We start from the raw sequence: 24,680 nt of genomic DNA on the forward strand, positions 1-24,680 counted from the left end.
CACAGAGATTCACTAATTTCAAGTATCCATACAGAAGCAGATTTAGAGCAGGTCAAAAGAAGGCTATCCAAGCCAATCTGGTTATTGGTAATAAAGTTTTAGAGTAATCTAATTTGAAATGGCATTGCATGTACAGTGGGGTCCAAAAGTCTGAGACTATTTTGAAAGCCTTTTCTATTTTTATTTATTTATTTATTTATGTTTTGTGAAACTGACCATTTTAACTAATTTGTACAACAGGACAGATTTCCTTGCTTCCACTAGACTCTACAGCACAAATGATGCTCTTTAGAACATACTGGGATGACATGGATCATTGGGTTTAGCACATATGTGTGTCCAAATTTTGTGTTATTAAAGCAAAAGGGGGGCATTTGGAATTACATACAAACAACAAAAATACATACTGTACATATAAATGATTTTCAAGTCAAGAAACCCAAGATATCTAACAATTACAAGATATCTTGGTTTTTCATTCTCAGATGTTGTAGGTATGTGCAATTTTTGCTTTCGACTTGCAAAACAGTATATATGAAAATTCATCTATATTAACATTTATGTGAAACCAGCCCCCTAATTCTGACTGGCACAAAAAACAGAACGATTCATGATGACAGTGTTCTGGTAAATAGCACATGCAGAAACATCTGATCTGTGGAATACACAAATGAAGCATCAACCAGCCACCCCCAACCAATTTTCCGCCGCTTGAAACCCTCCACACACCAGCAGAATCGTAATCAACAGAGGTTACTGCAGATCATGCCGTTTTAATTGATAGCTAGGGATGCCAGCTGAATTTCAAGCTTAGTAGGTGATAGTATCACATAACCAGAAATGAGTGATACCTCATTATTTCAAGATATTAGGAAGAGAAAGAACAGAAACGAGATTAACAGGAAATGCAAAAATAATAAAAGTACACAGAGGCTTCTCCCAAAGTGAATTACTTTAATAATTATGTAACATATTTCAGGCTTCAATATATTCACACAATTAGGCGTATTAAGGTGAGATGTGAGATTCCGTTTCTACCTATGCTGTGGGTGACTAACTTTGTGGCAGCTCTTGCTGAAACTATTAAGTATTTAAAAGCAAAGTCATATGTTTGAACTTTTACTTTGTCCTGTGAGGTGGAAATTCAATGTTAACTACTGCAGTTCAGCTAACTGTCACTCAAAGTCAAGATTTATTCAAGTTAAGTCAAGTAATTTTTATTTGTATAGCACTTTTCACAACACACATCGTTTCAAAGCCACTTTACAGAAAATTATGCTGTAACAGAAAATGCAGCTGCAATGTCTGTAATGTCTTAAAGTCTACATTCTATGATCTTGATTACTATGATTTAAAATGAACAATTAATGACCACCATCATCAGACTATAAGATGTTAAAATGGGGCGGTAGCTCAGAGATGGAATCAACAGGAGTCAATCACTGATGAGTTTAACTAATATTAAAAAATACATTTTAATAAGAGTACATTAAAGTTGAAGGGCTCTATTTTTGTAGGTGCGCTAAGCGCAGCACTTACCTTGCACTATGTCTTATCCAATGCTCGTGAGAGTGCTAATTAAGTGCAATTTTTGTGCCAGCACAAAGCGCAAGCGGGCATGGGGTAGTGTTCGTGCTTTCTGTGGGTGTATGCGCACAAACTGTGAGTGTATTGTATGTAAATGAAGTGGCGCAAAGTGCAATTTGTTATTTACCTGAGAAAAAAGCCATTGCACAAAGACGTTTTAAAAGCAGATCTGTTTTCAGCGCGGTCTAAAATCAGTTCCCACTTTTGCAGTTTGGAGATTCCACCAGCAGGTGGTAATAAAGTTCATGTCCAAACTCTGAAAATATAGTGGAACTTCAAATAATTTCCATGACAATCACTGTTGTAGCTATTTTACAAAATAAAAATGTATGAGATATGTGTTGATCTTTCTAGAGGTCATGGTTTATGTTTCAATAATTTTTATATTATTATGTTTATATTTACAATGTATTTATGATATGATTTGTATTAGTAATTTTCCATCTGTTGCCATAGAGTGATTTTTAAGTCACTGCAAAAGAGGCAGGTAAAATAAGTTGGAGAGGGTAAAATGTTTGGATTTGGGGATATCATTACATATGTTTTTTTGATCGCTGTGTTTTTTTAATACTTTCGTTTCGTTTGAAGTGTAATTTCAATTTAGAAATATATATATAAGTTAAAAAATATTAATACAAGTTTTTCGTGTTTCAATAAATTAATTTAGTTTTTAAAGGAAAATTGAAGGTTAAAAAAGGTTACCTCCATCCACACCCTAACCTGGAAGGTTGATACAATCACTGTTAATACTAGCCATGATATGTGTGTCACTTGATCAATATGATTAATAATAATTACACTGTCTTTAATTTAATGGAGCCTACATCCAAATCCTGAACCACATTTTACATGTGTATAAAAGGAGAGTGTCACTGTCATAGAAATATTCCTGACATTCAACAAGGACGCAGTTAATGCACAAAAGAACGTAAGACCATATTTCAGTTCTTCTAATTCATTGCATACAGCCCATTTACACCACCAACTTTTTTATGAATGTGCTGTCTTTGTTTATATCGCTGGTGCTTGATGTAATGGACTATATACTAGGACGCAGACAATGCAATAACTGGAGAAGATCCTCAGAATTAAATTGCACTTGACCCAGCCCATTTGTGCTTTGCATGCAAAATTTTGCCAAACCCACTTGTGCCTAGACTTAGCGCATGCTTACACGAAAATACCAAAAACTTCATGGCCACGCCCACTGACTATGCGCATATGATTTAAAGCATAGCGCTGCACTTAAAATAGGGCCCAAAATGTAAAGTTTGCACCACTAGCGTTGCAAAAGACTGTTTTCGATGAGGTTAAGACATTAAGACAATTAGGGATTGAATCAGAGGCCACTGAAGAATGATATATGAAGGAAGCATTTTAATATTTAGCACAGTCTAAAAAAATAAATACATTTAAAAAAAAAATTCATTTCACAGACTCTTAATGTTTTTCAAGTAATCAATGAGTAATAATAATCAAGGTATTGCTCTTGACAGTTTACCCTTTCAAGACATTAGTAAATCAGTGACATGCAGCGGGTTGACAAAATTTAGAAAACACAATGTGTCAAATGAGTTTAAATTGAAATAACAAAATCAAAATGACAAATACAGCGTAAACGTGAGTCACATTAGGATGATTGCCAATTAATAGTATGTCTGACAGTTAGGACATTGAAATACATGAGTTTTTAAAGTAACATACAGCAACCAATAAAACTACTGTGTTCCAAAGGACTCAAATTTCAATTTCAAAGAACAATTTCAAAAGCATCTGACACCAAAATTGCAAAAAATGCCATGTGTCATGAGGCACTGTCTATAAAAATAATGACAACAGCATAAGGCAAACTTGAATAAACTGGTTCAGCAAAGTGGTGTGGAGGTCACATGTAAAAGCTCACACTCACAGATAGACAGATACTTCATGTGATAGTTGGAGAATGGCTGAGAAAAAAAAACTTAAATATTCAGTAATGTAATACAGCCTCAAACTATTTCATTACTGAAATAGTTCAGTTTCTTTCACTGTGCATTCTCCAATCCTTTGTGTGTTACACTGTGGTGTGCTAAACCCTCTCTTTAATGTGTTTCTAGTTATTCACATGCTGTTCTTCAAACTGTTTCTTTAAAATTGTTCATTATTATTATTATTATTTTAATCATATAACAATAAAACTTGAAATTCTAAATGGTATATTTAAATACATTTGGTCTCTTTTCTAAGAAATGAAATGCTCAATACATTCATATATGAACTTGCAGTAATGTTAACATAACCAGCTGTACTGTATAATGGGGGCAAGCAAATTTGATGTTTGCTCCTCAGATAATGATGTTAGTCAGTTAATGTTTCATTCAGAGGCATGATCACTGATATGCATGAAAATAATACAATAAATAGGCTAGATAATACATACAGTACATACAAGCCTAAGTATAAAATTGCAAATAGTTAATGGTCAGTACTGCTGTTCAAAGTCAGACCCACCCATTTATATAACCATATCCTGTGTAGTTGTCATATTACAAAACAAATAGAAAAAGGGCTCTGCCCCAGGCATTTTCTCTCTCTCTCAAAAAAAAAAAAAAAAAAAAAAAAAAAAAAAAGGAAAAATAATGTATACCACTTTAAGAGATAATGGACACGCCATTGAAATCAGAAGCAACGGCGATACAAACGAATTGTTTTACTTGGTGATTAACGCAGTATAGTAACGCAGTAAGTGCAAATTTAATTTGGCGGGACGCAGCTGTGAAGAAGTCTTGTCAGAAGTTTACTTGTGGGATATTGGACGTCTTGCCTCTGGTGAGTTCTCTATCATTTCATACACACACACACACACACACACACACACACACGAATAGACGCTGTTTCTGTTCATATAGTATATAGATAAAGCGAATTGATGGTGGAGTTTTTATGCTGTTATACAGTGCATTTTTGTATACGAGAGAGGTGAACCAGTGAGATAATGTCGAGCTATAACACCACAGCAGCCTACCTATAGCAAAAACCCATTTCCCTTTTTTTTTTAGTAAATTACGCAACTAAAACTCAGTGATACAGTATACTATATAAACCGAGGAAACTGTGCGCAATATCCTATATAAGATTCTTAAGTCTGGTTGAAAAACCGCGCTGGTTTTTCAATTGTTATCGATGTAAACATGCACTTGACGGACGTATTTTGCGCAGGTTCGCCGAATGTTTTAGACGCGTTTCAAGTTACAAAGAACTTCAACTGTTAATTAAAAACGCGAGACGTCTTTCGGTTCCATTCATTACGCTGCATCTTTGTTTAGCACAAGGGCGAGTTCAGTGTGAACTGCCCCTTACAGTGTTCTTACAGTGTCGTTAATGACTGATATTTCTCAACAGTTCTTCATTATGCACGTTTCTGATGTGGACGTGACTCACCAAGTGCTATCAAGAGACGTCTGTCTTTACTCCGTCTTTAAATGTATTTAAACAGCCACAATAACGGGAGACAATGTATAATTTACCGGTTGTACTGATGCACAGATAAAAGCGCGCTGATTGTTAAGACAACGCTGTGCCATGTGGTTGCCAGATATTCAGTCCTTCAATCATTATACATGAATAAGATGTATTTTCATTCTTTAGTTCCTAACGTCAAACCTTTGTCATTCCCATTAAAAAGATGGCAATGGCGTGAATTAGGAAACGCTGACCTGAGCGTTTAGCCAACGCGTGGTTCCGTTGTACATACATTACGTGTTCCTCTTGCGTTGCTCTGGCGGTTACAAACCTCAGACCACAAGAGGGCAATATATTTTTTTAGACTTGACCACGAAACCGGTGCTGTGTACCAAACCACGAAAATGTTGCCTTCGGAGGCAGGGTGAAAATAAGGTGCATTTCAAATTGTTTGGAGACCAGTTTCCTTAAGCGTTCCATTCACTCAAAACAGCTGTCGAATAATCCATTAGCTGATTATGCAGCAAGTCAGCTGCCTGCCTACTTTTTCAGATGCAGCCCGGATGTGGTAGATGAGTTGATAGTTGAGGAGTGGGAAGAGACACGGAGAAAAAACTAATTTGTTTGAATGGACTGGGGACAAATTGTCGTACGTATTTTTCAGAAAATTTTCACCTCAAATTGCTGCCCGAGGCCGCCATGATAGTTGTTGATTGAAAGAAAAAACCCGCTCTAGCACCCCTTGCGGCAGTGCTAAGAATGCAGCGCGTACTTGCGTTGTGTTATGAATTGAGCGCTGACACATTTTACAATGCAACGACACGTGAAATCGAGCTAGCGTAGCGAGGTGCGTCTGCGTTCAAGAACTTGCGTAGAGTATGTTTGGGCCATTACCTGCCAGTTGGCCGCACTTTTTTATGAATTGTAACAATGCATGGTTGTTGAACGTCAGACAGTTTTTAAAGAGAGATAGTGAGACCTTCACTGTTTCTATTTATCTGATGTAAGCAAATCAAATTATAATAAGTCGTCTACTGAAGAAGATGTCAGTGATTTGGTTAGTTGTTCTGTCGTAAGCGACAGGAGTGAATCAGATACAAGCGGTCAGCGCAGTGATTGGGTAGATATTCTGTATCACGGTTCTAATAACTTTTACCTGAGAAAATTGCTATGCTTCGGAAGAATAAGTTTTGCTTAGAAGTCAAAACTTTTCCCTTCTTTTATTGTTCATAACCCCAGAATGTGGTGACACATACCTGGTGTTAAGAGTTAAGACGGCAAAATGCAAACATGATGCGTGAACATCACAAAATCACGACGGTTCTCTGCGTTTTTGTGAGAGGTGGCATTTCACTGATGATGGATCACAGAGAGACTGGCTTGTATTTGATACTGCAACTGACACAATGGCCTGCTCTGTATGCTGAAAATACGCAAAGAAGAAGAATCTAAAAAATGTGTTTGTTTTAAGGACAAAAAAATTAAACACGAAAGCGTTAATGAACACAAAAAGGGGCCTTATTTATAAAATGTACGTACGATCAGATTTGATCCTAAATTCCATGGATTTTATCCACGTCAAAAGTGTGGAACAAATCGGGATTTATAAAGGCAGAAACTGACGTGGAAATGTTCTTATGCGTATGTCAACTGACAAGGATGCGTGCTGACTTGATATTCTTATTTTTACTGATGCAAATCGGAATCAGTGACTAACTGAATTTATTAATAAATGAGTGAGCACATTTACATGTACAAGAATATTCCAAAATGACTCAGAATGTGGTCTTATAGATTATGCGTAATAGAAATGTTTTATTTTGGGCATCTGCTGTAACAGACTATTTATATAGACCTACGAGATAACAAGCAGGTGTAATATACGGTATGTAATATGTTCAGCACATTTTTGGAGCGAGGAGGAGGAGAGATATTTAAACATAGCTACATCAGTTCACAGATTTAAAAAGCACAGTAACATTTTATGATCATTTTACGAATGTCTTTATAAATGAGGCCCCTGGTGCCACAAATATTGTGTTCCACAGGCCATGTCTTTACCTGTGTTGTCAACCCCGGTTTTCTCTTGAAAGTAAAGCCAGAACAAGTTAAAAACATATAAATATGTTTAGTAGTAGTAGTAGTAATAGCAACTGCCTGTTTTTTTATTAAATAATGCAAATAGAGTTTCATGGCTGGTAAAAAATATTGATGGCCGGTACATTTTCTTAGGTCACTGGCCATTGGCAAGTGTGGCAAAAAGTTAGTTTTGGACCCTGGCTATAACTATAGTGTGGTGTGATTGTGAGGGGGTGGTAACCGCTGAATACAGCGAAAAGTCACGTGAGTGGAGACATTGGCTCCGATTAGCGCTGATTAGTTAAATACGCTGTCTGTCAATCAATGCGATAGTGCCCGCCTCTCATGCTTTCGTCCTCACAGCATGTCTCTGCAGATCGCTATGAATGGTACAGATACGTGCCATCACGAAACCTGTGTTGTTTATGTAAGGAATAATTGACTCCAGCCCGTTGAATTATTGAAAACGAATGCACATCCAAGGTGGTAATCTTTATTTTAATAAATAGTGTTAATATCAACTTACAAAAATAAGTATTTCATGCTTATTTACAGTGTAAGTTAAAAGGTATTTCATCTGCCTTCCTGTACAGAAATCTGATAAATGGCAATTAACATATATAATATTCATTTTGTTGGGCATACACACCAATCAGCCACATCATTAAAACCACCTGCCTAATATTGTGTAGGTCCCCCTCGTTCTGCCAAAACAGCAGCAATCCACGTCTCAGAATAGCATTCTGAGATGATATTCTTCTCACTACAATTGTACAGAGCGGTTATCTGAGTTACCGTAACTTTGTCAGTTCGAACAAGTCTGGCCATTCTCTGTTGGCCCCTCTCAACAACAAGGCGTTTCCAACTGCAGAACTGCCCCTCACCATTCAGAGTAAATTCTAGAGACTGTTGTGTGTGAAAATCCCAGGAGATCAGCAGTTACAGAAGTACTCAAACCAGCCCATCTGGCACCAACAATAATGCCACGGTCCAAATCACTGAGATAAAAAAAAAATTCCCCATTCTGATGGTTGATGAGAACATTAACTGAAGCTCCTGACCCGTATCTGCATGATTTTATGCACTGCTGCCACATGATTGGCTGATTAGATAATCGGATAGATGATTGTTGGCACCAGATGGGCTGGTTTAAGTATTTCTGTAACTGCTGATCTCCTGGGATTTTCATACACAACAGTCTCTAGAATTTACTCAGAATGGCGCTAAAAACAAAACAAAAAATCTCCAATGAGGGGCAGTTCTGTGGACGGAAATACCTTGTTGATGAGAGAGGTTAGCAGAGAATGGCCAGACTGGTTCGAACTGACAAAGTCTACGGTAACTCATAACCGCTCTGTACAATTGTGGTGAGAAGAATAGCATCTCAGAATGCTAAGTAATTTATATTGGACTTGTAAAAATAAATAAATAACAAAAACGAATGCTGAGATGGCACTGTGCCTGCTCATTTCAAAAGTCCACCACACACCACTGTTCTGCATGGAATTGCATGTAGTTTGTTCTAATTGGGGCGTGTTGTAAGGCAGTGTTACAATGTGCCCCGTCAGCGCAACTGGGATTTAAACCTGGCTAGTCACTTATGCTGGCTTGCTAAGAATTAAAAACTATGCAAGATGCTAGCTAACAGATTGGAGTTTAAATGATACCAAGTTTGCCTTGTTTTAAATATACACTAAAAACAGAAGTGAAAATTAACTTTCATGTGAAATTTTAGATTTGCTACTGTAAAATGAACTTTTGCAATATCTTACAAACTTTTGGGAATTTTGCTGCAATTTTTTTCTCTAAAAAGTGTTGATATGGCAACAAGTAATCAAAAAAGTTTCGTCTTACCAGTGTGTGTGGACACTTTTAAACCATGTTTAACAACTAGCCCACGTGAGTTGGTGCCCCGCTCTCCACTATTGGTGCTTTTCAAAAGCGGGAAAGTGCAGATGTTAGTTATCAATGGGAAAAAAGGGTACTTAAATCTAATATATTATGTATTACCTATAGTGGTGCTCCGAAAGCAGTTAAACTATCAAACTACTATTAAACAGTAAACTTATAACAAAAATAAATAACCAACTCTAAAATAAATGTGATAAGATGGGTTCTTGCACATATCGTGACCAGTGGTCTTGACGTCTTGATGCAAGAACCAGTGAGGTCTGATTTTACTGATGTGTCCTCATATTTGATTTGTGCTCTGTTTATGATTTGATTTAGGATGAATAACATCTGTTCAAATAATGGTCTTTATATCATACAAATTGATTGTATACTTTGATATGATGCACAAGTTGCATACACTACATATATGACACTTTTAAGTGCTTTTGTAAGCTTTAAAGTGAGTCACCACTGATATTGTGTTGAAATCTGCCAAAAGAGCATCCTTTCAAATATATTCTTTTATGTTCCATGGCAGAAAGAAATGTATAGGTTTGGAACAGAATAAGGGTGAGTAAACAATAAAATAATTTTCATTTAGGGTTGAACTATCCCTTTTACTGAAATGAACCATATGCACACCTGCTTCCAGCCAGATCAGAAAAGCAACTTACAAATGAGGAATATGAGAAGTGCTACACAAAGTTCCAAAATGGCTTAAATAGGGATGAACTAGGGCAGAGCTGCACTGTAGGTGAACCAAAAATAAAATGAAAGAGTTTAGTAGCACAGTCTTTTAAACTGTTTAAGAATAAGTTTTGAGTAAAGTGCTTGTGAAAAGTTGAGTATTTGTGTTTTTTTTTTTTTTGCAGATAGAAGGTCTCAGCTGCTTGGGTTTAACAAGGTTTAAAATGTTGTTGTTGTTTTTTTCAAATGTTTTATTTTATTGATTGTATTGCAGTGAGACCAGAAACATACTAAACGCAAAGTAAACAAGTGCAGACCTGAGTGCAAGGCCAATGCATTGCCAATACGCAGTTAAACATACTAATGTGCATTCTTGTGTTACTGTGGCAGTAACAAACCTCTGCATCTAAGGGGGCGAGCTTGCGTCTGCCTTTGCAGTCACGTACTTGCATAGAGTATGTTACAGACTTAAGAGTAAAACACTTAACACCAAAGTAAACCTACTTACTTAATTTTGCAAGCTGAGTGACTTGGATCTATGCAGTCCTGCTATATTCACTGTCACCATCAGGATATTTATTTGCTCTCAGAATAGAGAATCTATTGCACAATTCACTGAACTCATGAACAATAAAGTTGATTTATATTATGCTACTGCATCTCAATCATATACTTGCTGCTTGGGAATCACTTTGACATCATTGTGAAAGCACATGACAATTCTGCATTGTTTTAATTATTCTATATATTTAGTAGAAATACTTTTATTGGACAGTGCTGGGGTGAAGACACAACATGTTGATAGAGTTCTAAGATTGTACCATAGCTGTAATAGTGAAATGTAGCATATTAACTAGACCTCTGCAGATAAATGCTCCATGCCCCTTTATATACTGTTAAATGAACCTTGACTCAGATTCTATAGTATAAGTGTCTCTTCATGCACATTGAAGCTGAAGGAGGGAGTGCTGTTCTCGTTCTTCTTAAACTCACCATACACTCAACAAAGGCTGACCTTGTAATGATTTTGCAATCTACATCATTGGTAAAAATATGTTTTTCGGTAAGAACATTGTATAGATAATCAAATATACCAGACACATATGATTGTCAGCTATCTTTTCTTGCTGGTTTAAATGCAGTGAATTAACAGTACTGAAATGTGGGAAATTTTGCTGCTGTTTACTAGAATGAGACATTGGGTCTAGTCACAAATCTTGAACTTTGTCTTTTACCCTATTCATTGATTACTGGCAATGATTTCACTCATCCTAAATTGAGACAATCCTTTCATTTAACGTTATGATAAAAAATAAAAATGGTAGTAGATAAAATAATTTACTGTGGTACTAAATTGTAGCAATTGCCTAAAATGGTCTTGTGGTCAGTGATGTAGATGATTAACATTCGCAAACAATTTTACACAGTTTCTCAGTACATCAATCTTGCTCCCTTGCTTTATCACAGATGCCATGAACGGACAAATTTTTCAAGCATGTGGCCAAATCTTGATAGCTCTTCTGATGACAACTGTTCCAGCTGTTCAGAGTGGGAAGGTTCTTGTCTTTCCTGTGGATGGCAGCCACTGGGTCCACATGAACATCTTGATTGAGGCACTTCATGCCAAAGGTCACAATATTACAGTCATCCGGATGGTGGACAGTTGGTACATTAAAGAATTTTCACCTCACTACACATCAATCACTCTGAAGTCTCCAGGGGGGTTTGATGAAGAATTCTTTGAGACTTTTGCATCCAGACTTATGCAAATTCAGAGGGATGGTTCCACTTGGGCTCGTCTGAAACTCGAGATAGAAATGTGGGAAAGTACTTCTGAGATGACTAAAACAGAAAGTAAAATGATAAGCAGTATGATGGAAGACCAGCAGCTAATGCAGTTCCTCAAAGAGGCCAAATATAATTTGATCCTCACAGATCCACTCTTTTTTGGAGGTATTATTTTGGGGCACTATCTGAAACTGCCCATTGTCTACAATGTCCGTTGGACAATGTATAGTGAAGCTCATTTTGCGATAGCTCCTTCACCACTTTCTTATGTTCCTTTTCCAATGGTAGAGTTGTCAGACCGCATGAGTTTCTTTGAAAGAGTGAAAAATGTTGTGATGTACACTGTAGCTGAAGCAATGGGTGCTTTTCTGTTCGCACCATATTATAATGCACTTTGCGAACGGTTCATTGGCCCAGGAGTATCATTCCTCACCTTAGTTCAGCGTGCTGATCTGTGGCTCCATAGAGTTGACTTTATTTTTGAATTTCCACGTCCCACTATGCCAAACATTGTCTACATGGGAGGTTTCCAGTGCAAGCCATCAAAGCCTCTTTCACAAGATCTTGAGGACTTTGTGCAGAGCTCTGGTGACCATGGTGTCATCGTCATGTCTCTGGGCACTCTCATTGGTCAGCTTCCTGATGATGTGGCTGAGGCAATTGCTGAAGCTTTTGCAGAACTTCCACAGAAGGTCATCTGGAGGTACAAAGGAAAGAGACCATCTGCACTAGGGAACAACACCTTAATGATGGACTGGATACCTCAGAATGATCTTCTGGGTCATCCTAAGACCAGAGCTTTTGTGGCACATGGCGGAACAAATGGAGTTCAAGAAGCCATCTACCATGGGGTACCAATCGTTGGATTTGGGTTGATCTTTGATCAGCCAGATAATCTTGCAAAGATGAGAGTAAAGGGAGTAGCAAAGACTGTAGACTTTGCCACAGTGGATAAGGACTCCTTCCTTAATACTGTTAAAGAGGTCCTTTATGAGCCCTCTTATCGAGAGAACATGCAGAGACTTTCAAGGCTTCACAAGGACATTCCAGTGAAGCCTCTGGACAATGCCATCTTCTGGATTGAGTTTGTTATGAGGCACAAAGGTGCAGCTCACCTTCGAACAGAGTCGTACAAAATGCCCTGGTACTCTTATCACTCTGTTGACGTCATACTGTTCCTGCTTTCTGCTGTATCACTCATAGTCCTGACCACATATGCAGTTATTAGATATTTGTGCTGCAGAATGTGTGTGAGAAAAACAAAAAACAAGCTAGAATGATTTTTTAAATTGAATACATGCAATATTTGTTTTTATTTCAATCCATTTCAATCTGTGGTGCATTGTGGAGCATTTTTGGTTTACAGTAAGCATAGGATTATACTGTCTTTTCTGTTTCATGCTCAGGGAGGGAATTAATTTAATTTACATATGAAATTTTTCATATATGTTTGCCTGTTAACTGAAATGAAATAGACTATATTTATAAACTAGTTTCTAATAAATAGTCAAGTCGGTCACATTATGTGTTCATATGGTAATCAATAAAATGTGATTCTTTTTCTTCAGATTATCATTTTTTTATTCCTTATACTCTTAGAAAAAGTTATTTAAGGGTACAAATAATGTATTGTCAATTAGATATGTGTTGCTACCTTAGAGGGTACAACTTTTATATCACTGCTCCATATCTCTGTGATGAGGAGGAGGGCGGGGCCAGGCCGTGACTATGCACGCCCAGCCCCCAGTCGGGCTAATCAGCCGAGAAGAGGGATAAAGGCAGCCGGGTGCGGCAGTACGGGAGAGACAGAGCCACACGCAGCCCGGCCACGCCCTCCTCCTCATCACAATCTCTTTTACAGCAAGTCAGTTTTTGCAATTTTGTACTGTATGAGGCTGAGCTCATATGAAGTGAACAGACACAATGAGTTATGGTTCTGATCATTCAGCTTATTTAACTCTGACTTAAAGGTGCTGTAAGCAATGACGTTCTGGAACTTCCAGCAGACTTAGACACTGAATTAGACATGCCCCCGCTTTCAAAAACCCTGCCCTTAATAGACTTGTGCACTTGCACACACGCTTTGATGTCAGCAAGACTGAAGTATTACACTGCCCTTGTACAGGTACCAGCACCACAGCATTAGTTGTCAAAAGTAATGGTAGCAAAATAGCGTTCTTAAACTAACAAACTGACACTCTCAGCTTCCTGTTGCCCATATATGGGCTTCCCTGCAAAAGGATTGATAGGCATAAAAAAATCCTGAAGACTTTTGACTGGCTAAACAAAGAATCTGACCACAGCTTGCATAATTCTTTTTTTTTTTTTTTTTTTACTGTTTACAGAGAATAGTGGTGTCTAGACAGATGCAATATTTCATGCCACATATTTCAGTGATATCTGACAGGTGGATATTTCTGCATGTCATATTAAAAAATAATCACTAACAGCACCTTTTACAACATGTTCTATTGAAGAAGACTCAGTGTAACTTTTTTGTTTTTCCTTGACAAATTATGAACTGATGTGATCACTCACACATTATAGACTGCATGCTCTACCAAGCTTCTGGTTGAAATGTTTTCACCAATTTTAGATTATTACATTTTTAGTAAAAATACTTTTATGTAATAATTCTGGGCCCAACATCTAAACAGTTATGAGGATTCTAATTTTGTACCATATCAATAATGTTGAACGGTAACTCATTAACTAGATCTTTGAAAGTAAATGCACCTTGACCTTTAAAGATTGTTGAATGAACCTTCACTCACATTTTATTATATAAATTTGACAAAGGAGTTTAAGCTGTGCTTATCCAGTAGTTCTTTAGGCTATACTCAACAGAAGTTGACTCGGTAACGATTTTGCATGCCACATATTCATGGGTAAGAATATTTTTTAAGGTTAGAACTGAGACTATGTCTGAAATTTCATTAACTCTTAATAAAATATAGTTTGTCTAGTAAAATTATCACTCAGTGAAAGAAAATAATTTTAAGTATCTTTAGACTTGTGATTACTGAATTACTTCAGGGTGCATTATAATACATTTATAGTGCTGTTATATTGGCATATCAAAAGAATTTCACGGCATCTAAAAATGAAATGTAAAGATTTAAAATTAATTATGATTTTCTGGAAAATAATTTGCACATCAAAGCATAACTGAATTAAGCAGAAGCCATTATGTGTCTTGTCATATCTTGGAGGACTGTGCTTTATTTTAAAACTAAGTTAAAAATCCTCCAGATTCTTCATAGCATTTTCTTTATTCTTCCTTTCTGTAACAGGTGAAACTTCAAATATTTGCCCTGATTTCCTATGTCACTGTACTCTACACACCAATTTTGTGGCTGAGTTTTGTGAAGCAGTAACAGAATTTCCATTAGCTCCAACAAATTCTAAACGAGATGTGTCAGATGGTAAAATTTTAGACGCAGTGTAATAAGCAATTGCATATGCAATTTAGAGTTCACCAATATTGACAGTTCTTACATTAAAAGCTCTGAAAAATAAATTGTAGGAAATGAAATATTTCTTAGCTCATCTCTTCTCTGTGTTACATCTTAAATGTGATTTTAAAATGTTCTTGTTCTCTTGCTTTGCAACAGGTACTATGAGCCAACAGAGTTTTCAGGTGTGTGGTCCAGTTTTATTAGCCCTCCTGGTGTTGGTGATCCCAGTTGTCCAGAATGGAAAGGTTCTTGTGTTTCCTATGGATGGCAGCCATTGGGTCCACATGAAAACCTTGATTGAGGTACTTCATGCCAAAGGTCACAATATTACAGTCATGAGGATGACAGACAGCTGGTACATCAAAGAATTCTCACCTCACTACACATCAATCACTCTGAAGTCTGCAGGAGGATTTGGTGAAGAATTCCTCGAGATGTTCACATCCAGACTTATGGAAATTCAGAGGGGCAGTTCCACCTGGGCGCATATTAATCTGGAGATAGAGATGTGGAAAAGTATTTATGAGATGATTAAAACAGAAAGTGAGTTGATAATCAGCATGTTGGAGGATCAGCAGCTAACGCAGTCCTTAAAAGAGGCCAAATATGATTTGGTTCTTACAGACCCTGCCATGTTTGGAGGTATCATATTGGGTCATTATCTGAAACTGCCCATGGTCTTCAATGCGCGTTGGACATTGTATAGTGAAGCTCATTTTATGATAGCTCCTTCACCACTTTCGTATGTTCCTTTTCCATTCCTGGAGTTTCCCGACCGCATGAGCTTCTTTGAAAGAATGAAGAACGTAGTGATGTACATAATAGCTGAAGCACAGAGTGCTCTCCTTTTTGCTCCAACATATAATGCACTTTGCGAACGGTTCATTGGCCCAGGAGTATCATTCCTCACCTTAGTTCAGCGTGCTGATCTGTGGCTCCATAGAGTTGACTTTATTTTTGAATTTCCACGTCCCACTATGCCAAACATTGTCTACATGGGAGGTTTCCAGTGCAAGCCATCAAAGCCTCTTTCACAAGATCTTGAGGACTTTGTGCAGAGCTCTGGTGACCATGGTGTCATCGTCATGTCTCTGGGCACTCTCATTGGTCAGCTTCCTGATGATGTGGCTGAGGCAATTGCTGAAGCTTTTGCAGAACTTCCACAGAAGGTCATCTGGAGGTACAAAGGAAAGAGACCATCTGCACTAGGGAACAACACCTTAATGATGGACTGGATACCTCAGAATGATCTTCTGGGTCATCCTAAGACCAGAGCTTTTGTGGCACATGGTGGAACGAATGGAGTTCAAGAAGCCATCTACCATGGGGTACCAATCGTTGGATTTGGGCTGATTTTTGATCAGCCAGACAATCTTTCGAAAATGAGAGTAAAGGGAGCAGCAAAGACTGTAGACTTTGCCACAATGGATAAGGATTCCTTCCTTAAAACTGTTAAAGAGGTCCTTTATGAGCCCTCTTATCGAGAGAACATGCAGAGACTCTCAAGGCTTCATAAGGATGTTCCAGTAAAGCCTCTGGACAATGCCATCTTCTGGATTGAGTTTGTTATGAGGCACAAAGGTGCCGCTCACCTTCGCACAGAGTCGTACAAAATGCCCTGGTACTCTTATCACACTGTTGACGTGATACTGTTCCTGATTTCTTCTGTATCACTTATAGTCCTGACCACATATGCAGTCATCAGATATTTGTGCTGCAGGAAATGTATGAGAAAAACAAAAAAGAAGCTACAATGATTCTTTTTATTGAATTGATACAGTAGTGCATTTATTTCTTTTTATTGTTATTATTATTATTATTATTATTATTATTATTATTATTATTATTATTTTGCATGTGGGATTAAAATGGACGGTCTTTTTACTTAAGCATTTCAAGTTTTGTATAGGACTATTCTGTCATATTTGTCTGCAGTTCAGGCATAATTAATTAATTATTGCAGATTAACATTATTATTTTATTATTATTTGGCAAATAATGTATTTCTAAATAATATTCTAGACATTTTAAATTATTTTGTCAGTATTAACCATACTGGTCTGTTAGAACAACATGTTTACCCATTTTATGTTAACACATTATATTATATTATTTGGTTACGTATTGATTACCCTCAAATGTATATCTATAGCTGTGTCCCTGCATAACTGCACTATACAATATGCACTTGCAGTATCCACCATGCACTCAGTGTATGCATTTTCAAAGTGTAGTACTGTCTTAAATTAAATACTATTGCTTTTTGTTTGTTTTTTTACAACACGGAAGCATTTGCTGTATTTCAGCTAACAGAAGTGATGTTTCAAACGAAAGCGATGCATTGCTGCAAGCTTTAGCGTGTTAGCCAAACTCTGTTCAACACTTGTATCTCAAATAATGTATACATATTCACACAGCATGGGTTAATAGTAAAGCATTCAGCTCATTTGTAAGGTGTTTTATTCAAATAAAATTCACTAGTTTCCTCATTCACCATGCATAACAATTGTTTTTACAGGCCAGCATCATTGCCCCATAACTACGCTACGTAGGGCAAACCATGACACATCCAACATTCCACACTTCCGTTTTCTCGGTTGAAGAAGTACATCATCTGGGTAATCGTAGTACACTTTTTGTTGCATTTTCAGTGTAAACATACTGTACTACTTGCACTACTTACACGATAAAATGGCGTAGAATAGTGCAGAAGTGTGTGATTTGGGATTTACCTTATACAGTATCTTAATATACTCCAATTATAATATATTGTACCTAACAACAAAAGACTGTTTGGGGAAAATAGAGTGAGCCAAGGTTTGCAGTACTGTCTTTACCAATATTTTGACAACCTGCTCAGAATACTACATTGTGATTTTTGCTGTAGTAATCTGACCCACTAGGTCAACCTGTGATTATGTGTATTGCTCAAGAGCAAAATGGTGATAGATCTTGGTACCTTTCCAGTTTATGATTCACACCTGCCAGGGGAGAAAACCTTGACCTTTGTGTTAACAGCCCAGATGAGAAGCAAAAAAAAAACAAAAAAAAAAGGGATTAATCTTAGATCTCCTTAAGGAAAATGCTGGAAACATTACTTTAAGTCTGTAATTTGTCATATGGGTGAAATGCAGTACATACAATACTTACGAAAAGTTGACAAGTCTTGAGTTGTGACATGCGGTACTCCATCTAAAACTATTTCAAACAGCCATTTTTAAATAATTATTTAATTATTTTATACTTTTATGCATGCAACTTTTATGATCTATATTAAGAGGCTACATTGAAAAAAAAAAATAGTTTGCTAATGCTAGACAAAGGTAGATGGATTGGATACCACTTGCTTTCTGTATTTAATAAACAGGTTTACTGATGCACTAAAGAACACAGTTTTCTAGACTGCCTTACTCATCACACCAACCACTGAGCTGAACCTGCATTTCTGCTGCAAAATATAGCTCTGGAAAAAATTAAGAAACCACTCTAAATGTTCAGTTTCTCTAGACATACTATTTATAGGAACTGTATTTGTTTGAGTAAAATGAAAATTTTAGTTTTATTCTATAAACTACTGACAACATTTCTCTCAAATTCCAAATATAAATATTGTCATTTAGAGCATTTATTTGCTTTTCAGACCTCAATAATGCAAAGAAAACAAGTTCATATTCATTTATAAACAACACAATACTAATGTTTTTTTTACTGGGAAAGAGTTCAGAAATCAATATATGGTGGAATAACACTGATTTTCAGTCACAGCTTTCATGTGTCTTTGCACGCTTTCCACCAGTCTTTCACATTGCTGTTGGGTGACTTTATGCCACTCCTGGCTCAAAAATTCAAGCAGGAATTCAACAGACACTGGAATGGAATGGCTGCCATAAATGTAGAGATGCTTATTAAAGAAACATTTGGAGTGGTCTTTTAATTTTTTCCAGAGCTGTATCTGTGCCTCTCTCTCTCTCTCTCTCTCACACACACACACACACACACACGCACGCTTTTTCTTTTGCACACAAATGCACACATTCTGGAACACACATTATCTGTATGCGTGTTTGAATATGTCCTGGCTTCATGCTTTACAAAACACCCAGCAGAACTTTGTGCTGCTTTTATACTTCTATATGCTGCCTAGCTGCTAAAAATACAGCTGTAATTGAAAGCTTTTATCTGAGCAGAAATCGAAAGCATTTCTTCTGGGGTTTTTAGATGTCATCATACAATTTATATTGTATAAGGTTTTGAATAATATTCATCTATACTGTATATAATCCAGCAGGTGTGTTCACAAGCATATTTGTGTGTCATTTTTAATTTTGTATTATATTATTTAGTTTGGCATCATCCCCATTATCCTTCACCTAGACAACATGCGAAAACATTAGCAGTCTTGGTAGTATATTTTTAGACATTATAACGGTGATGTTCACACATTTTTATTATGCTTTCTGATGTGTGTGTATATATATATATATATATATATATATATATATATATATATATATATATATATATATAGAGAGAGAGAGATAGATAGATAGATAGATAGATATATATATATATATATATATATATATATATATATATATATATATATAGGGCTCTCCTGACATACCCTACAGTCTTTTTTGCATGCTTCATAATAGACTTATACTGTATACAGTATGTGTTAAAGGTCGATCGATAGCGGATTTTGCAGATACCGATAACTAAGGTGTTTTAAAAGGCTGATGACCAGTTAAACGAATGATAGTTTTTAAAATTGATTTATAGAATGTAAAACAAAAAATTTGTTGTCTCTTTTTACTATAATGGGCACAGACATAGAGACTACAAGATTCCCAAATGAATAAAATCCCTGATGCAATTAATTGTTCAACCAAAATCCCAATGATAAGAAAAATTGGTGCATAACGCAGGACTTTTAACTATAAACAAGCCCCAAAACACACCTTGGAAATTAAAAAAATGACAAAGACTTGGTTCTGTTACAATGCTATGTATTTAAGTATTTATTATCACCATAGATTTTTGCTGATAACTGATAGTTCCAAAAAGGGACTAAAATTTAGAGGACAAAGTACGGTACAGTACGAAGTTTTCCTCAAAGTTCGTGCTAGCAGGCCATTTCTGACCACAGCAACAAACTAAAAAACACCTTTGTTTTGGCCAGATTGAGTTCAAAATGACCTCACACCAATTTATTCTTTAATTTAGTTAAATATATGGGTTCCTTAAAGGGATAGTTCACCCAAAAATGAAAATTCTCTCATCAATTACCCTCATGCCATCTCAGATGTGTGAGTTTCTTTCTTCTGTTAAACACAAACAAAGATTTTTAGAAGAATGTCTCAGCTCTGTAGAGCAAGTGAATGGTGACCAAAACTCTGAAGCTCCAAAAAGCACATAAAGGCAGCATAAAAGTAAAGTAATCCAAGACTCCAGTGGTAAATCCATATCTTCAGAAGCAATACAATAGGGTGCGAAACGATCAATACTTAAGTCTTTTCAGAATGATAAAATGTGAAAGTTGAGATTCATAGTAAAAAAATTACTTCAATATTGATCTGTTTCTCACCTTATCATATCGCTTCTGAAGATATGGATAACCACTGGAGTCTTATGGATTACTTTAATGCTGCCTTTATGTGATTTTTTTAGCTTCGAAAGTCTGGTCACCATTCATTTGCATTGTAAGAACCAACAGAGCTGAGATCTTCTAAAAATCTTCATTTATTTTCAGCAGAAGAAAGGAAGTCATACACATCTGGGATGACAAGAGGATAAGTAAATGATGAGAGAATTTTCATTTTTGGGTGAACTACCCCTTTAACATGGCTTCTTGGACATGGTACCATGGTAAATGGTATTCTTTGTAGTACCTTGGGGTTCCATTGTAACGTAATGTTCATAGCAGCGGTTTAAAACAAGAAAAGGACATTTATTGGGAGAAATAATCTGCTGGTTATTTTAAAGCACATTTCATTATGTGCAACATTCAGCATGGAATTTTCATGTTAATTTGCCCCTAAAAACTGAACCACTTCACAGCCCAATAAAGCAAGATAACGAAAACCTTTTCATCATTTATCCAGGTTACGACAGCCGGAGGGTAGCAGCTCCTTTAGTGTGTATATGTGTGTTGTGCGGCTATCTCAATGTCCTTCAAAGGGTGCTTAATAGGACAAACTAACCTCTCTCTTGCCCTCTCTCTTTCCTTGATGGGCACAACTTTCACCCCATTACTCATTCTAAAAAATAGGATGTTAGATATGTGAAAACTGGGCTAAAATATCTGGGCATATTAGTATGTGTGTGTTTGTGTGCACGCACATCTATTTTCATAAACAAGGCTGCTGCACTGTGTGAAATGCTGCCCCTTATAGGACGACATGCATATGTTTGCATTTCAGTCTCAGAGCTGTTTTTGTATATGCTTGCATGCTTTTTAAAGTGCGTTGTTTTTCCTAAATAATAATGTTGGCCAGAATATGGATACACAGAATAATATAGCTCTGTAATAATATAGATTTGAATTATGGGGACACTAGAAATGTCCTCATAAACCACATTTATAGCATAACACCCTTGTAACTACCAGTTTGTAACCTAAAAAAATGTCCTCGTAAACCACTTAAACCTGCCCTCACACACACTCATACATGTGCATTGTTTGTCATGCTTTTCTGACAAACTTAAACACATTCAGAAAGGGACCATTGACCACAGGAGTAAACATTCAAAATGGGACGAAAATACAAGCTTGAATTTAATAAAATTGTATATTTGAAGGTACATTAACAGCACTGTGGCAGCAGGGGTGTGGTCTAGCATCCGTCCAGAGAGAGAGAAAGCGGTAAGGGCGCTTGCACCTGAGCTAGATTATGTGTAACACCTGTCTCTAATTCCAATGAGCATGGGGAGAGAGGCATATAAGCAGCCACGCCACCAGCAGAGAGGGAGAGAGAGTCTGGCACAAGGAAGGCCATGGTGCTCCTGAAGCCGGTACATTTAATCTGTTATGTTTGTGAAGCTGATGTGTTTGTTACTAGTGCCTGTGAAGCTGAAGAATTTGTGAAGTTGTAAAGCATTGAAGTGGCCGATTACAAGTCCTACCTGAGCCTGAAAAAAACTGCTTCCCTGTGTTCTCCTTCCCTTCTGTTTGTGAGCTGTTACAAGCACCCATTCAGATTACTAATGCAATACTCTACAATAGATTTATTATAATTGTTATGACCAATATGTCTAGGGGTTTTAGTTCAAAAGACAAGCAAATATGTTTTTCTGTTTTATAGTGTCTTTTTTTAATTTTCAAAGAGAGCAAGATGCAAAGTAATCAACAAAACTGTCAAATATCTTTTCAATACCAACTAAACTAACCATTAGAAGCAATAATTACAATTCTTAAAGGGGTACTTCACACCAAAATGAATAACACCAATGTCACGAGCCCCTATATTTTAAATGAATGTGAATGTAAATGAGATTTGAATGCTATTAGGGTGATTCTCATTAAACCTTTCAAGAATATGCCCTGGTTCTATTTTACTCCAAAATTAAAAGAAACAGATAAGAAATAATGGTAACACTTTACAATAAGGTTCCATTAGTAAACATTAATTACCAACATTAGTTAACATGAACTAACAATGAAGAATACTTTTACAGCAATTATTATGTTAATTTCACCATAATAATTTTTTTTTAAATGAAAAGTATAGTTAATGCACAATGAACTAACATGAACTCACACTGAACAATTGTGTTTTTATTAACTAACATTAATAAATATTAATAAATGCTGTAAAAAATACACTCACCGAGTACTTTATTAGGAACACCTGTACACCTACTTATTCATGCCATTATCTAATCAACCAATCATGTGTCAGCAGTTCAGTGCATAAAATCATTCAGATACGGGTTAGGAACTACAGTTAATGTTCACATCAACCATCAGAATGGGGAAAAAAGTGATCTCAGTGATTTCGACCATAGCATGATTTTTGATGCCAGAAGGGCTGGTTTGAGTATTTCTGTAACTGTTGATCTCCTGGGATTTTCACGCACGACAGTCTCTACAGTTTACTCAGAATGGCGCCAAAAACAAAAAACATCCAGTGAGGGGCAGTTCTGCGGATGGAAATGCCTTGTTGATGAGAGAGCTCTACAGAGAATGGCCAGATTGTTTCGAGCTTAAAGAAAGGCTATGGTAACTCAGATAACCCCTCTGAACAATAGCAGAATAGCATCTCAGAATGCACAACATGTCAAACTTTAATGTGGATGGGCTACAACAGCAGAAGACCATGTCGGGTTCCACTTCTGTCAGCCAAGGACAGAAATTAAATGAATAAAAATGTAATGCATTACACTACTTTTGTACTAAAAGATAATTATATTAAAGTAACTAAATACATTGTATTCAGATTAAACCCAACACTGGTCATAATGCAAAAAAAATTTTTTTTTAAATAACAAAAACTCTTAATAGCCCTAAATTTAGGGTTCAGTTTCCTTAAACAAAATGTTTATTAAAAAGTTATATATACAGTATATATTAAGTGAGGGCAAGAAACATACATTTCGGTCAATTCCTCAATTATGTTAGGTCTTCAGCTGACTTGGAATATAGTGCACAATATTTCTGGACAAATTGTTTGTTACTGTATGTTTTGTTTGTTTGTTTGTTTGTTTGTTGTTTTTTTGTCTTTTTAGAGCTTGACATTACAAATCACCATCCACTTTAAGTGCAAAGAAAAGAGCAGCTTTGACATTGACTGCAAAACCTCTCCTTTTGTGTTCCATAGAAGAGAGAATACGGCTCATTATTCCTTTATCTCCCTGACTACATCAACCACGAAAAAATATTTATTTTCTGAAAAACATATACAGTAGAAGAACTTTTCCCTTTTCTGGCATGAGAACTATTTACAGTACATAAATGCAAATAATTGTTGGTCAGGAAAACATCATGGTTACTTTCGTAACCTCCATTCCCTGATGGAGGGAACGAGATGTTGTGTCGATGTAGTGACACTAGGGGTCACTCTTGGGAGCTGCAAACACCTCTGATCTTTTGAAAAAAGGCCAATGGGAATTGGTGAGTGGAATTTGCATGCCATTCCCCTGGACATACGGGTATAAAAGGAGCTGGTATGCAATCACTCATTCAGGTTTTGTGCTGAGGAGCCGAGACCAGGTCCCGGCCAGTTCAGCGGGTAGTTCAGCATTGTGGCAAGAGGGACACAATGTCTCGTTCCCTCCATCAGGGAATGGAGGTTACGAAAGTAACCATGACATTCCCTATCTGTCACTCACTCGACGTTGTGTCGATGTAGTGACACTAGGGGTCCCTATACAAAACGCCACTACTACCTGAACTGTGTTATGTGGACTGGTGGTGCGAGACAGGCAGACTGCTGTGTGCCTCATAGCCAATGCACCAGGCCATCACATAACCTCCCCCAACGCTCTTATGAGCGCCGAACGGTCCTTCAGGAACAAGTCGAATGCCCAACAAATAGGGACAGGTTAGCCCAGCCGAGGCCTCTTTTCCTCTTTTTTTCCCCAAAAAGAGTGGAATTTGTTAACCGACAAGGTGCCATAATTGTCCACGTAGGGGGGTGTCCCTCCCAAGGGGAAGACACTGCAGAGACCACACCCTGCCCAAAACAACAACAAAAAAAGGGGGGGGGGGGTATTTTCAGTGGAAATACATCACAGAGTCTTGTCGGA

General features: G+C 36.9%; 3 protein-coding genes across 4 annotated transcripts in view; 2 read left to right on the top strand and 1 right to left on the bottom strand.

Moving 5' to 3' along the window:
• The window catches only part of LOC127445265 (protein ELFN1-like), a 139,725-nt gene that overhangs the window by 58,371 nt on the left and 56,674 nt on the right, over nt 1–24,680 (bottom strand). The gene's annotated exons all lie outside the window — the stretch shown is intronic.
• On the top strand, nt 4,249–17,426 carry LOC127445266 (UDP-glucuronosyltransferase 2C1-like). 2 transcript variants are annotated; one of them, XM_051705194.1, is made up of 2 exons: nt 4,249–4,395; nt 15,090–17,426. In XM_051705194.1, the coding sequence occupies exon 2, from the start codon at nt 15,095–15,097 to the stop codon at nt 16,688–16,690; it is 1,596 nt and encodes a 531-aa protein (XP_051561154.1). In that variant the 5' UTR covers nt 4,249–4,395; nt 15,090–15,094; the 3' UTR covers nt 16,691–17,426. The 2 variants fall into 2 exon arrangements, with proteins under 2 accessions (XP_051561154.1, XP_051561152.1); XM_051705192.1 differs by lacking the exon at nt 4,249–4,395 and adding an exon at nt 14,277–14,363.
• Nucleotides 4,252–13,006, top strand: LOC127445267 (UDP-glucuronosyltransferase 2C1-like). The gene is made up of 2 exons (XM_051705195.1): nt 4,252–4,395; nt 11,155–13,006. The coding sequence occupies exon 2, from the start codon at nt 11,160–11,162 to the stop codon at nt 12,753–12,755; it is 1,596 nt and encodes a 531-aa protein (XP_051561155.1). The 5' UTR covers nt 4,252–4,395; nt 11,155–11,159; the 3' UTR covers nt 12,756–13,006.

This window comes from Myxocyprinus asiaticus, chromosome 8 (assembly GCF_019703515.2).
Source record: "Myxocyprinus asiaticus isolate MX2 ecotype Aquarium Trade chromosome 8, UBuf_Myxa_2, whole genome shotgun sequence".
Taxonomy (NCBI): domain Eukaryota; kingdom Metazoa; phylum Chordata; class Actinopteri; order Cypriniformes; family Catostomidae; genus Myxocyprinus; species Myxocyprinus asiaticus.

Bases quoted from the DNA above. Each gene is read 5' to 3' on its own strand.
- LOC127445267 (XM_051705195.1), top strand. From the start codon at position 11,160: ATGAACGGACAAATTTTTCAAGCATGTGGCCAAATCTTGATAGCTCTT.